Below are 15403 nucleotides of genomic sequence, written 5' to 3'. Positions count from 1 at the left end.
TTTACTCTCCTCAATGTTGTGCACAAGATCTGTCTAAATTAAGTTAAACCTCTGCGTTGAAGTTCATTTGTCAGATCAAGCAGACATTCTGATCCCAAGTCCACCATTCTTATTATCTTCTCATGCCTTCACAACCCATTCAATCAGCATCACCATACAAAGTGAGTCAGGAATCCAGGTGCTGAATGGGTACAAGGACCTCAAATATCCTTCCACCACCTTCCCAAAGGCACACAGGAAGAGGATGAGGCCATTGAGTCTGCCCCATCATTCAATGAGCCTATGGCTGATTTGTGACCTAAACCCATCTCCCTAAACACTTGGAACAAGACTTGGAATCAGCCATCAACCTGACATCAATTGCAGCTTGCAAAAGACAGCTTCAAGCTTCCAACGCCCTGTCCAGAAAGGACCCTGCCCTTCACATCATATTCCCAAGCAGTAAAAATAGCTTCCCTCCATCTGCCTCAATTTCCTGAAAATTCAATTTAACTCGGGTAGACAGGTACAAACATCGGACACCCTCATACTTCCTTCCCAAAGACACACAGGAAGGAACAGGAGGAAGCCATCAAACCCCTTGAGTCTATTCTGTCATTCAATGAGACCATGGCCTAACCAATTCTTTCTCCATATCCCTAAACATTGTTGCAAACTCAACAGTGAGTACTAGGCTGAGCGATACTTTCATTTGCATTTAGTACTGGCCACCAAAGGTGAAACTCTGTCCTTATGTGCTCAGTGTATCAATTTATGTGAGCTTTTCTTAATATTCTAAAGACAAGAACACAAGAAAATAGCAGCAAGAGTAGGCTACCACGATCGTCAAGCTGTCCCACCATTCAATATGATCTATGCTGGCCTCAACTTCTCTTCTGTGCCAGTTCCTCATGACCCTCAATTCCTCAATAAACGATAAGCAAAATACAGAAATTATGATTCTCAGCTGCAGTTCCCACCAACAATTTTGTGGATGTATTTGACATTCCTTCCAAAACATTAAAAATACTGTGTTTGATAATTCATTCAAAGAACACAATCCCCAAATACCCTTGGCTTCTGCTTATAGTTGATATTTTCATTCTTAATATTCAACATGAGAAGTTTAAGCTTAGGCAACTGAAAACAGCAAAAACTATAATTCCTGTCACACTTCATCTCTGAACTAAAGACTTTCAAAAGTGCCACTTAAGTTACAAAAGTGCATCACAACCACATGTAATAATACAACCTTTAATATAAAATACAGGTTCAAATATAACCTTTATTTCTTTTCACACAATACCGCAGCTGGTATTTTGGAATTATGTTGACAGTTTCAGTTTAAAGTTTAAAGGGTAATAATGTAAAATAATGAATTGCAAAGATGTCATTACATTTTAATAATAATGTGTTTTTTCCCCTTTCCTAGTGTTACTTAAGGCAAGCCCGCTACTGTCAAACTTAAGTATGTGCTCACCTGAAACAATATGTTTATATATTTCATTATTTTATCTCTCTCTCTCTCTCTCTCTCTCTCTCTCTCTCTCTCTTTCTATATATATATATATATATATATATATATATATATATATATATATATATACGTACACATACACATATATGTGTGGAAAACAGACTGCATGGCCACAGGACTCCAGATAAAGAAGGGAACTGCTGCCATGTCTTTCATATGTGACATGCTCTCTTCTCGTTACTACCATCAGGGATGAAGTACAGGAGCCTTAAGACCCACACTCAATGATTCAGGAACAGCTTCTTCCCCTCTCCCATCAAATTTCTGAATGGTCCATGAACCCATGAACACTACCTTGTTATTCCTTTTTTGTTGTAGTATTTATTTATTTTTGTAATTTATGGTAATTTTATGTCTTTGCACTGTGCTGCTGCCACAAAACAACAAATTTCACTTCATATAAATCAGTGAGAGTAAATCTGATACTGATTCATAGAACCATAGTTTGGTTACAGCGCAGTAGGAGGCCATTCAGCTCATTGTATCTGTGCCAGCTCTCTACCAGAGTAACTCGCTAGTTCCACACACCAGACCTATTTCTGTAGCCTTGCAAATTTTTCTCCACCATATATTTATTCAATTTCCCCCAGGAAGGCAACAATGGAACCTGCCTCCTCCACAACAGAAGATTCTATCCACGCACTGCTTTGAAAAGTTTGTCCTCACGCCACTCTTAATTCTATTCCCCTTTATTTTGTCCCCGTGACCTCTAGGCCTCGACCCCTCTACCAACGGGAACAGGTCCCACCATCCACTCTGTCTATACCCCTCATTATTTTATATACTTCCATCAGATCTTCCCTCAGCCCTCTCTTCTCCAAAGAAAACTGCCCAATCTTCTCCAATCCATCCCTGTAACTCGTAAATCTTCCCTGGACCTTCTGTAATACCTTTACATCCTACAATGAGGAGACCAGAACTTAACACAATACACCAGTTGAGGCCAGACTGGTATAAAGATTCAACATGATTTCCCTGCTTTCATGAGCCTGGTGATTATTTGTTAGAAAGTGCTGACAACAAACCAAAATACAGATAAGAAGCTGTCTGGACATATGAGGAAAACATTCATTAAACCCATGCTGAATTGATTCCATCATGCTCTGTGTATACAGTAGGTGCATGGGAGCGTATCTGCTTACCTGGGTACTATTGTTTCTCAAACTCAGTTACATATAACAGATGGTCCTCTGGAGACTTGCCATGTGTTTTGCTAAGGTGCAATTTGACCGCATGTTTGCTTACAAATGTCCTGTTGCACATTTTACACTGGAATGTCGAGTTTACATCCTCCTCTGACATCCCGACTGAGTTCACAGACCTATTTGGTATCACCTTAGAAACTGCCTGCTGCTCACGAAGCTGCTCTACTGATAACTTGGAGAGATCCTTCATAGAAAACCCTAAGTGAGTCTCTAGGTGAGCTATGTAGCTGGAAGGAGTCCTAAACTGGGAGGCACAATCATTACAGAAGAAAACCGGGTGACCTGTGTCTAAGTTCTTCAGGAATTTCGTTCCACCTGTCCTTCTCAACTGATACTTGACATTGGCTAGCCAATGGCTTATCGTGGTCATGGAGAGGCCAGTGAACTTTGAAATGTGCACCCGCTCATGGAGGTTTAAGTCCGACATGATGTATTTGCCTTCGGAAGATTCCCGTAAGCTGGCTGCAAACTGAGCTTGGAGCATCAAGAGATGTTGGGGGTTCCAGTTAGACTGCCTGCCCTTTCTCTTCTGTACTGGAGAGATATCCTCCAAGGTATCCTCGAAGCTGCTGACGTCGGCTTCCGACTTTTCCGACACCGTCGAGGGGGTTGACGACTTGGGCGTCAGCCGCCCTGTGAGGTTCTTCACCATATCGGAGATGTCCAACAGCGCGTTTTCCCGTGACGTGGAGAGAATCGTTTCTGTCATGGCAGAAATGAGCTTCTTGTTGCTTTTTGATTTGGTTAAGTCTATTGGCTGATCATTGTTTTCGTAGTAGTACCGATCCACAATGTCCGCCTGCTTGACCTGAGTGGCAGGGAATATGGGCTTATCCAGCACACTGTTGCTGATTTTGTATAGCATGGCCAATGGGTCAAGGCTGGGACTTAGGGGCTTGGCTGCCTTGCCTAAGTGTGTGTTCATAATTGACTGGAGAGCACTGAGTGGATTGACAAATGGTGACTCGGGTGACTGGTCAGTGATAATTGCCATACTGTTACAGCCATTGCTGACTGTTGACCTCAAACACTCTGTCCCGTTTGGGAACGCGCCCTCCAAATTGCTCTCCTTCTTCACTTTCACCTCCTGGCCGTCGCTGTTTCTTGACGGTTGCGTTGACGCATCGCTGTCTTCAGCTCTGGGAGGGTCCCTCACGGCCGGGGACGAGGAGCCGCAGGTCACCTTGATCCTGGGTGCGGCCATCCGCTCTTTCTCCACCGCCTTCTCTTCAGCCTTGACGGTCATCTTGCCCGTGACCTTCTCCACCAGCTCCTCCATGGCATGGACATTGCTCTTCTGAGGCGGCGGGGACTGGCACTCTGAGGGCTCCACCACGGCAAGATGCTCGGAAGATGGGGGCTTTAAGTTGTTGGCGTAGAACGGGGTCGATTGGACGTTCTGCCCTGTTGCCTGGAAGGGTCTGATCGCTCCTGAGAGCTGATAGGCAGCGTGAATGCTTGGATAGCCTCCCCACGTAGGAGCGCCGTTCTGGGCTTTGTTGATGGCGGTGGTGACTGTGTTCTCCAGAGACTTCAGAATATCAATACCGCCTTTGGGGCTCTCATCCAGATCTTCCTCCCGCAGATACTGGTACTGGGAAGTGGACTCAAACTTTTCCTCAGGATCGTCCCTCTCCTCCTTTATCTCCTTCTCCTTCTCGTCCTCTTCCGCCGCATCTTCCTCCTGCTCCTTCCTCTCGTCGGCCAGCAGAGGCGGTGAGGTTTCTGGCTTGGCCTGAGCAGTAGGCACCACCAGCCGCGCCGGGGTGGAGGGAGGCAAGGGAATGGACTGGATCTTCTCCTCGGCCACCGCGTCAAACACCAGCTGCTTGCCCTTCTTGGAGGCGGAGTTGGTGACCTTGAGGAAGTGGCCGGTCACCATCATGTGCGCCGTCAGCTGCTGCAAGGTGTCATGGGAACTCCCGCACTCCATGCACTTGAGGATCTGCGCCTTCCGGGCCTCGAACTGCCAGGTGTAGCTAGCGCCGTTCTGGTAGCCGTAGCGATTGTTGGGAGTCACGTAAGGGTTGGCCGCTTTCTGGGCTGAGGCCGACTCTCCGGCAGGTAGGCCCGAGGGGTTGGGGGCAGATTCTGGAGAGCAGGGAGGAGGTTCCTGCTGCGCCCTCCTCTTGTTGGGGGGCAGGAGCTTGGAAGCCAGGGCCGGCACAGGCTCCTTGAGGGGCACCTTCTGGTAGTGCTTGGTCTTGATCATGTGGACGCTGAGGTCCTGCAGGGACTCGAAGGAGTGGCCGCAGTACATGCACTTGAGGACTTTCTGGGCATCCTCCTTGCCCTCCATCTCCATGAGGGAGCGCTTCCTGGGCTTGGACCACTTGCGAGGGTTGTCAGAGTCCCGGTCGCGGTTGTCGTCGCGGTAGTGGCCGGTCTCGTTCATGTGCACGGTCAGTTCCACCAGGGTGTCATAGGCCGAGCTGCAGTCCTTGCAGCGGAACTTGCTGGCGCCGGTGAACACCGACCCAAACAGTTTGTTCTGCTGCCTGTACAACTGCACGGTGCTGAACAGGCTGGGCTCAGGGATGATCCCATAGGAGGTCTGCTGGAGCGTCTTGGCCAGGGCAGCCTGGTGCCAGTCATAGCCCACCCCTCCACCATTGCCGTTGTGGCTGCTGCCGTTGCTGCTGCCGCTGGCACTGGCCTGGTTGGTGGTCTTCAGGTCCAGGCCCAGGCTGCTCCAGTAGGAGCTGCTCAGCAGGTTGGAATAGGCCGCCTTCATCTGCGCCAGACTGTCCCGCGAGGCCTGCAGCCCGTCCTCGCCCAGCCCCTCCTCCCGCTCCTGCCCGTCCTTGGACGAGACGCTCCGCAGGTCGGCCAGCTGGTCGCTGGTGTCACTGGCGGGCGACCCGTAGCCTGGGTCAGGATTGGCCGGTGTGCTGGCCGGCGAGTTCTGGCAGCTGGCCACTTCTTTGCTCTCTTCTTCCTCCTCAGGGCAGAGGAACTCGTGGTCCTGGTCGCCTGCCGGAGGCAGCTCCTCCTCGGGCAGGTCTTCGTTCAGGTCAGCTGCCTTCAGCTCTTCTTCGGGAACATACGCTGGCAAAGGAAAGATAGAGAAGTACAACGTTACTCGGGGTGAGCACGCCGGGGGCAACACACTGTCAGTTCAAAGGATCACGCTTTTCAGGACAGGAGAAGGTCAATCAGTCCCTTCCAATCCACTGGGACATGACTGGATCGAAACTCTGCCCCATTTCTACCCAGAGTCATTCCCTCCCCCACAGTCAAAAATCCACTAATTTAGACAAAGGTCTAACAGTGAATCTCTGGACATCTCAAAGCTAATTTCTTGACATCTGGTCATTGCTTAAATGTTGGGAACAAGCCAGCCACTGTGTGTACAGCAAGATTCCATAAATATAATGTCTTTTTCCTTATCCCACCAGCTCCCATCACCCCATCTCTTCCCCCTCCGCACCCTCTCAATCTGCCTATCACCTACACACTCCTCCCAAGGGTTCCCTCACCTCCTTCCATGTTCCACTGTCCTCTCCTATCAGATTCCATCTTCTTCAGCTCTTTGTTACTTCCACCTATCACCTCCCAGCTTCTTACATCATTCCCACTCTCCCCCTTCCTCACCTGCCTGTCACCCCCCCCCCACCCTCACCTTGATCCACCTATCACCTGCCAGCTCTTGCTCCACCCCTTCTCCCTTCCTTTTTATACTGGCTATTTCCCCACTACCTTTCAGTCCCAATTAAGGGTCTCGACTGTTCATTTCCCTCTATAGATGCTGCCTAACCTGTTGAGCTCCTCCAGCTTTTTGTGTGTTGCTCCAGATTTCCAGCATCTGCGGTTTCTTGTGTCTCCATAAACAACAATGTGATACTTATTAGATAACCGGCCTTTAACGGCAGTGATGGAGGGGTTAACATTGGCCAGGCGCCAAAGATAACGAGGAGACACAAAAGAATACAGATGATGGAACCTGCAGCATCAACCTGCTGGAGTCAAAGTCAAAGTTTATCAACATATGCACAAGTACATGTATGCACAGGTGCAATGAAAAACTTACTTGCAGCAGCATCACAGGCACATAGCATGAGCGACACAACATTAGAGACACAACATTCACAAGAAAAACATAAATTAAACATAAATTATACAAAATTATACAAGAAAGAACACAATTAGAACAACAAAGAACGAAGTCCATCGTAGTGCAAAGTGGTCAACTCAGTGGGCCAAGCAACGTCTGTGGGAGGAAAGGAATTGTCGAGGTTTGTGTCAAAACCGTGCATCAGGACCTAACTCTTTGTCAGACTATTGCCTTGGTATTCTTTACATGCCACTGGAAAATGTCACCCCCGACAATGGAGCAGTTCCTCAGTTTTGCACAGTCACCGTTGGTCTAGATTTCTGAGCTCAGGTCTCTAGAGTGGGACTGAATACTTTCTGATTCAGAGGGGACAGAAGTCCCTGATGAGCGCACTGAAGATGTTAGAAGCTGGTGTCAGGGCATTCAGGCCCTTGATCCCATCCAGCAATTCACAGTTAAATCTTGGCTCCACCAGAGAAGCTGGGGTTCAAGTTCGAAAAGCTCTGGTGCTAATGGAACAGGAGCAGCAACACTGGGAAAGAGCAGACTGACCCAAAAAGATACTGCAGCAGTGGGAAACTTCAGGTCATCTGGCATAGGGTAAACTGCCAGAATTTTTTTCACAGGGTGGAAATGTCGAATACTAAAGGGCTTAATTTTAAGTTGAGAGGGGAGATGTTTAAGGGGCAAGTTTTTTTTTAAGTAGAGTGTGCTAGGTGCCTGGGGTGGTAGTGGAGGCAGATGCAATAGTGGCTTTCAGGAGGCTTTAAACAGGCACATGAATATGCAGGGAATGGAGGGATATGGATCATGTGCAGGCAGAAGGGATTCATTTAATTCAGCGTTATGCTCGGCACAGACATTGTGGGTCAGAGGGCCTGTTTCTGTGCTGTACTGTTCCATGTTCTATGTTCTATCAGTAACTGCAGCCTCTTTAGATCAGACTTCCAACATCCACAGTTGTGCTGTTTCCCTCTCTCCAAGGGTACTTCCAGATATTTAGTTGTCCTGTTTGCACCTCCTCATTGTACCTTGTTATTCACTAACACCTTTACCACCCTCTAACAGGCATCAGCAGCACCACATGTATCCTTCAGCCCCATCTGCCCTCCCTCATCACCGACTTTCCCTTTCATTCTCTCTGCTCCTCCTACCTTCTCCCTGCATCAGGAAACATTTACTTCTAACCTTTCCCAGTTCTGAAGGAAGGTCAATGAGCTGAAACATTAGCCTTGCTCCACCTCTGTAGATGATCCCCGACCTGCCGAGTGTTTCTGGCACTCTGTGGTTTATTTAAGATCAGACTAATTTTTGCATAGCAGTGTCTGTAAAATTTTTTGTAAAATTTATACTGGTCATTAGATCAATTGACAGTGTTAATCCTAGGGAAATAAATCATTAAATTTTAGCAAGTGCACATGGTCCAAATCCTAACAACGTGGTCTTGTTATAAACCAATGCTGTTTTGTCAGAGAGACAACCATAAGACCTCAGCGGCAACATCTCTTATCCAGGCACTAGTCCCGACCATGTCATCGCAAGACAGTGCACGGGATGTCCCCATTACCCACAGAGTCCCAGATACTGGTGACTGTTAGACTGACTACTGCCTAATTCGCTCTGTAATGTCCATCAACCAGGCCTCAAAGCAACACTGGATGGACTGATGTTGAAGATCTCAAGGACCCCGTGAAGATCAAGGACCATTTGTCAGAAGCACACAAAAACTCAGCGTAACTGGTGAAAGGAGAGCATCACCTCCCAAACTATCCACCCCATCCAGCGCCTCCTGCCCTACTTATGGGTCCCACTCTTGCCTCATCAGCCAGCTCTAAAACCACAGAACCAGACGGGAAGCAAGTCATCTTCAATCCCGAGGGACTGCCTGAAGTAGAAGATGAAGAAGGAGATTGTGTTTCCACCCCATTAGGAATTCTCATGCTGAGCCAGATTTCTTTTTAATGTTAAGTAATACAGTGTATTGCACTATTTTAGTTTACTAAATTATCATTCTATTCAATGTTCTAAAATGCTAATGCAGAAACATGACAATTTCTTTAAGTACTTAGAGTATTTTACCCACATTGTAATTGTGTATTAATTGCAACCTTACAATGGGAGATGACTGATTAAAAAAAATTCCCTTTCCTATATTTCATTCCATCAAATTACAACTTAACCCCACAAAACTTTCCTATTGGAGATTAGTCAGATGTGTTGCTTTCAAAAACTGCTGAGATGTGGCAGGGTCTAATTGAAACAGATTGTTTATAGCAGATCATTGATATAAATGCATTTACACTTATAGCTGCATTATGCTTTAAGAGAAAAATGCACCTAACAAGGATTTGTCTGCCAAAATGTTATAATTTCTTTTAGAGAGCCAAAATAGCAGAAGTGATGTCTCACAACTGAAACAAACCGCAAAAAGGCAGCTCGAATGAATATAAAATGAGAAAGAATTAAAGTCATCAAGCAAAACTATTTAAATGAATGTAATCCTCCAATGAGGTTTTTTTGTTTAAATCTCCAGGTAAATGCCACAAACAATAGATACTAAGGTGATGTTCAACAGTTTTAATGAATGACTGTTACAGGCGGCAACATGTTGAGATGCACTGTAGCTAAGAGAAGTGGTCCTTTATGCAGGGAACAAGGATAAACATGGGGTACATTTACAGCAACGTATATCTGGTTGGCCTTTCGTAATCTCCATGATGTTGAGGTCAACAAAAATCTTGCTGCCCATTTCCTACCTCCAAGGTCCTACTTGCTTCTCACCTCTTTACTTGCTGACTTACATTGGTTTCCACTTAAGCAACATCTCAATTATGACATTCTTCCGCTTGTTTTCAAATACTTCCATGATCCCATCTCTCCTCTAGCTCCATGAACCTCCAAGAGCTCTCATTCCTCCTCGAGAGGATCCCTGGACTTAATCACTCCAGCTTAAGTTGCTGAGACCTCAAGCTCTAGAATTCCCTCCTTAGATATCTCCACCTTTCTACCCAATCCTTAAAACTTCTCCCTTTGAATCTGCTTTTGCCCATCCACCCTAATGTTTGAAATCACTCTTGGTTTGATAATGCTCCTGTGCAACTGCTTTGGTGTGTTTTGTTACGTTAACCATACTAAATATATGCAGTGCAGTTGTTGTCGACCAAAGCCACATCTGGCATGTGGTTGGAATGCTAATTCCCAGCCACTAATGGAAATCTAAAGTTTTTCTAACCACTATATTTTATCTTCAACAGTGAGCAAAGAAAGAAACCGTTTCCATACCTGATCTAACAACTCTGTAAGGTGGCAAGGCATCCAGTTGGGGAGGTAGATCAGAGGGCATTCAATGACCTAGCTCATAAATTGAAGCGTTTTATGTAGCAAGGTTGGGAAAGTCCTCTAAATGTAGAAAACACTTCACCATCAGCTACTGTCTTTTATCCCTTTCATTTAGATGAGTTGGTAAGACGGGCAGTGAAATGGCAGATGGAATTTAATCATGAAAATGAGAGGTGAGGACTAATAAGGCGAGGAGATGAGATGTGGGAGGCTAATGGCAGAGCAGAACTATTCATTGGTTCTTGGCTCAGGGTTGATACCACCTGACCAAAATTTGCGGGACAACTCATGCCAGCACTTTTTAAAAGAGTTTGGAAAAACAAAATCAAGGTTGTTGATTTGTTTCAGGAAAAAGTTTAGAGCTTAACCAATAGGCAGATTAGAATTTGGGACCACTGGTAAAAATTGTTCTCCAACAGTGATCTGCCAAAAATTTTTAAAGTACATAGATCTGTTAAATCAATGCCAATGAATGAATTGCGCAAGTATCTGTATTGATAAAAAGACACTTGCCATAACATGGAGCAACACACAAAACACTGCAGGAACTCAGCAGGTCAAGCAGCATCTATGGAGAGAAATGGACAGTCGATGTTTCAGGCTGAAACCCTTCACTTGGACTAAAGAAACCATTTCTATAACTGATCTAACAACCCTAAACTAGCAAGGCATGGTTACTTTATTGTGAGTACATTATTTTCATGGTTTCTGTCTTTGCTCAGAATTGAAGATAAAAGACAGTGGTTAGACAAACTTTAGATTTCCATTAGTCCAGATGAAGGGTCTCGACCCAAAATATCGACTGTCCATTTCCCTCCATAGATGCTTCCTGACCTGCCAAGTTCCTCCAGCATTTTGTGTGTTGCTCCAGATTCCAGCATCTGCAGTCTCTTGTGTCTCTACCTGCTATAACATTCCTGCTTTAACATAATTCAAACTGGTTATCTACAAGAGAGTGAAACAACTATTTGCTTATAAATAAAATATCAGGTCATAAATGCTCCACCTCACCCCTTCACCTGAAACCTAAGTTTCAATCCATAGCAGCTGCTAGTAAAGTTCAGCTTCATCAATCTTATATTTATTGTGAGTACGTTACTTACTCCCACTGAAGTGCAACACTGAGGAAGTGCTACACTGCCGGAGATGCTGCCTTTTGGATAAGATTTTAAAAGAAATGTCTGCCTGCTCTCTTGGGGGATGGAAGAGTTCATAATAGATCCCATGGAACTATCCTGAGGAAAAGCAAGTAATCATTTTTTGTCAGTGTTGTGACTAATATTTATTCTTCAACAAACACCGGAAAATATTATCTAGTCAATATTGCATTGTTGTTTGTGGGAGCTTACTGTGCACAAATAGGCTGCTGCATTTCCTGCACTGATTCAGTGACTGCAATTCAGAAGTATTTCATTAACTTGAATGTCAAGGACATCACGGGATGCTATTTAAATGAACACCCTTCTTCTCTTTGTAGCACAGATTATGCCTGTGGCAACATGAGCAAGCTGAATTTTGCCAGCATTTACCCTTAACATTACCACCTGCATCACAAACTTTGAAAAAGATTGGTGAAATTTAAGTGCAAAAGACAAAAGAAGATTATTTTTCATCTGCCTCAATTAATGCCAACAAAGCTTCAAAGGCCTCACCTTCTCAGGGACTCCCTGGGGAATGTAGCTGTCTCGTGGGGAATGGCCAGGGGTTTGGTAGGTGCTGGAGGTTGTCCTCAGATTTCAAGGTTGTTTCCCACTGAAGGAAAAGGCTGTTTTCTGTTTCTTAAGGGTAGGGAGATTTACAGAAGTTCATGTGATTTATTCAAGGAGCTTCTACCCCTATCTTCTGCATTAATGATACTCTTCAAAGCCATCTCACCTCCCTCCTGGATTTGCATCACCAAATAACCGAACTTAATTTGTACCAGAGGCTAAACCATGAACGACATAGCCACAATATGCATCACACAACATGACAACATTTTGGCCCGTGGTCTCTTTAGAACTCTAGCTACCACTGGTTTTTAACAAAAGTCCCTCAGTGAAAAAGGCTGCAAGCCAGAAAATGAATAACCAATGCACTGCATCACGAGGCACGTTGCTTACGTAATGTAAACCCTTTATGTGATTTCAAACAGTTCTCTGGTGCACATCAGCTCCCTACCCTCCCTGAGTATTCTAATACGCTGGCCACATATCAAATTAATGCATGTTTCTTGCAAGGAACAATTAATTTACCAAATTAAAAATCACATTCAGTGGATGAGTGGAGCATATTTGTTATTAAAAGGTAAGGAGATGTTCAGAAGATGAGATGATTTTATAACATTTATTCAAAGCGTTTTCACCCCAATCACTTCCACTTTCCATGAACCTCACGCTCCCCTTTCTCCTGTAATCTTCTGCTTTTTTAATGATGGAGCCGTCTTCTTGATGACTTGATATTTTTTCTTCCAAATTGCTGTTTTCCAGCCCCCACAAAGTTAAATTTGACCACACTTGGAGCAGCATGTTAAAAATGCATAATATGCATGCATGCAAGTGTCCATGCATGTTATTAATGCTCTTGATAATTATTGGTGTGGCCCCAAGCACTTGCTGCCTCTGCACTATGAACTTTGACCTCTCACCTTAGTTCTCCAATGAAATAAAGTCAGCCTCTTCACTCTTCAGAAGAAAGATAGAACTAAAATCTTTGATCTTTTTTTTAAGAGAACCAGAAGCAAGAGGAGGATTTATTTTATGCAATGGTTGTTGTGATCTGGAGTACATTGTCTGCAGAGGTGGTGGAAGTGGATTTATTTGGAACTTAATGTTATAGAATTTGATACTAGAATTAGAATTTTATTTAGGTTTTGGAGAGGGTGTGGAAGAGGTTTACTCGGATGCTGGCTGGATTAGAGAGCATGTACTATGAGGAGAGGTTGGACAAATTTGGGATGTTTTCTCTGGAGCAGCGGAGGCTGAGGGGAGACCTGATAGAAGTTTATAAGATTATGAGAGGCATAGATAGAGTAGACAGCCGATATCTTTTTCCCAGCGTTGAAATGTCTAATACTAGAGGGCATGTATTTAAGGTGAGAGGGCGTAAGTTCAAAGGAGATGTACGGGGCAAGTTTGTTTACACAGAGAGTGGTAGGTGCCTAGAATGCACTGCCTGTGGTGGTAGTGGAAGCAAATATGATAGAGGCATTTAAGGGGCTCTTAGATAGGCACATGAATATGCAGAGAATGGAGGGATATGGACATGTAGGCAGAAGGGACTAGATTAGTAAGCTTTTAATTACTAGTTTAATTAGTTCAGCACAACATCGTGGGCCAAAGGGCCTGTTCCTGTGCTATACTGTTCTATGCTCTATGACATTGAGTCCTGCAGGCTGCAAAGTGACCAGCAGGAAGATGAGGTGCTGTTCCTCAAGCTTGTCTTGGGCGTTCTAACAGTACAGCAGGTCACAGGCAGATAGGTCAAAGTGGAAGTAGGACAGGAAATAAAAGTTCTCTGGTAGGAGTAGGGCAGAGCATTAAAATTCTCCAGAGGAGATACAAGAGACTGCAACGCTAGAATCTGGAGCAACATACAAAACGCTGGAGGAACTCAGCAGGTCAGGCAGCATCTAAGGAAGGAAATGGACAGTTGACGTTGAAATGTCAACTGTCCATTTCCCTCCAGAGATGCTGCCTGACCTGATGAGTTCCTCCAGCGTTTTGTGTGATTGAAATTCCCCATCCCACTTACACTCTAACCTATTGGTCTGTGGTCTCCTGTACTGATACAGCTAAGCCCAACACAATTTTGGGAACAGCACCTCATTTCCATCTGGGCATGTTGCAACCTCATGGACTCAACATCTAGTTTCTTCTTCTGTTAGTATAGTCCGCCTTGCTGGGCATGTCCCACAGCCCTGCTATTAGCAAAACATTACACAAACAAAGACACATAATGTGCTTCCAACTGCCACGTTAACCCATTTGTTTTCACCTTCTGAGTGATATTCTCTTTATCCTATCCCTCGCTCCCGTCTTCTCTACTACTGAAAAATAATGGGTTTTTGATTTCTCTAACTTCTGGTAACCACTCCCCTCTGTCCCTTTTCTGTTCCTTATCCCACCGGCCCCATCACCCCATCTCTTTCCCCTCCCCTGCCCTCTCCAACTACCCATCACCCACACACTCCTCCCACCAGTTCCCCTCTTCACCTCCTTCCCTTTATTCCATGTTCCACTATCGGATTCCATCTTCTTCAGCCCTTTGTTACTTCCACCTATCACCTCCCGGCTTCTTACATCATTCCCACCCTCCCTCACCTGCCTATCAACATTCCCCCCTCACCTGGATCCACCTATCAGCTGCCAGCTCTCACTCCACCCCTTCCCCCCACCTTTTTATACCGGCTATCTCCCCTCTTTCTCTCCAGTCCGAATGAAGGGTCTCGACCTGAAATGTCAACTGTCCATTTCCCTCCATAGATGCTGCCTGACCCGCTGAGGTCCTCCAGCATTTTATGTGTTGCTCTGGGTTTTCTCTCTTTGCCAGTTCTGACAGAAGAGTCTCAGACTGAAACATTAACTTTTCATTCCCCACAGATGCACCCAACATTTTCTGTTTTTATTTCAGATTTCCAGCATCTGCAGTTTTATTTTTTGATTTTCATTCAGTTGGAACTTTTCCAAAAGGGAATTGGATAATTACCTGGGAAGCAGACATTAGTTGGGCTGTGGAGGAAGGGCAGGGAATGGGAACCAATCAGAGTACTCGTTCAAAGCGCTGACATGAGCAAATTGGGCTGAATGGCTTCTTTATAAATTCATTCCCCAGATTCCAATTAGCTAATGCTTTCTTAGATTGTAAAAACTGCCACGATGGAGTAAGGGAAGCTTTGTAGACCTTACCTTAGGAAGCTTAAGCTCCATTTCAAGTTTATTATTGCCAATAGGCATACATACGCAGGGTATAAATGCCATGAAGATTAGCTTTTTGCAAATGCGGCACAGTACATTACAAGACGAGGACAAACACAACTTAACATAAACTTCAACAATAAATTAAACATAACTTACACGTGTTTAGTTAGCTTGGGTTGATGGGGTGTTCAACCACTTTATTGACAGGAGAATTAAAAAGTCATTTAATGGAAGTCATGCCATTTGCCATTTAGTGTATCTCCCACCACTGGAAATGCCAGAAATAAAGGTTATTGGCATAAGAGCCCAAGAGGTCTTGTTAGATGTTATGGTGTTATGTTGTGTGATGCACTGCCTGAAATGGGCAGGAAAGCAGTAGGAAATTGGAAAA

General features: G+C 44.9%; 1 protein-coding gene across 1 annotated transcript in view; it reads right to left on the bottom strand.

The window, feature by feature from the left end:
• Positions 1 to 1593: 1593 nt before the first annotated feature.
• The window catches only part of tshz1 (teashirt zinc finger homeobox 1), an 88131-nt gene continuing 74321 nt past the window's right edge, over positions 1594 to 15403 (bottom strand). Inside the window, exon 2 of the mRNA XM_052023571.1 lies at positions 1594 to 5769. Coding sequence (XP_051879531.1) covers positions 2666 to 5769 — 3104 coding nt within the window. The 3' untranslated portion in view covers positions 1594 to 2665. The remainder of the gene's footprint in view (positions 5770 to 15403) is intronic.

This window comes from Pristis pectinata, chromosome 9 (genome assembly GCF_009764475.1).
Source record: "Pristis pectinata isolate sPriPec2 chromosome 9, sPriPec2.1.pri, whole genome shotgun sequence".
Lineage (NCBI taxonomy): Eukaryota > Metazoa > Chordata > Chondrichthyes > Rhinopristiformes > Pristidae > Pristis > Pristis pectinata.
The sequence above is the reverse complement of the archived record's forward strand: the minus strand, read 5'-3'. Positions and strand labels throughout refer to the sequence as shown.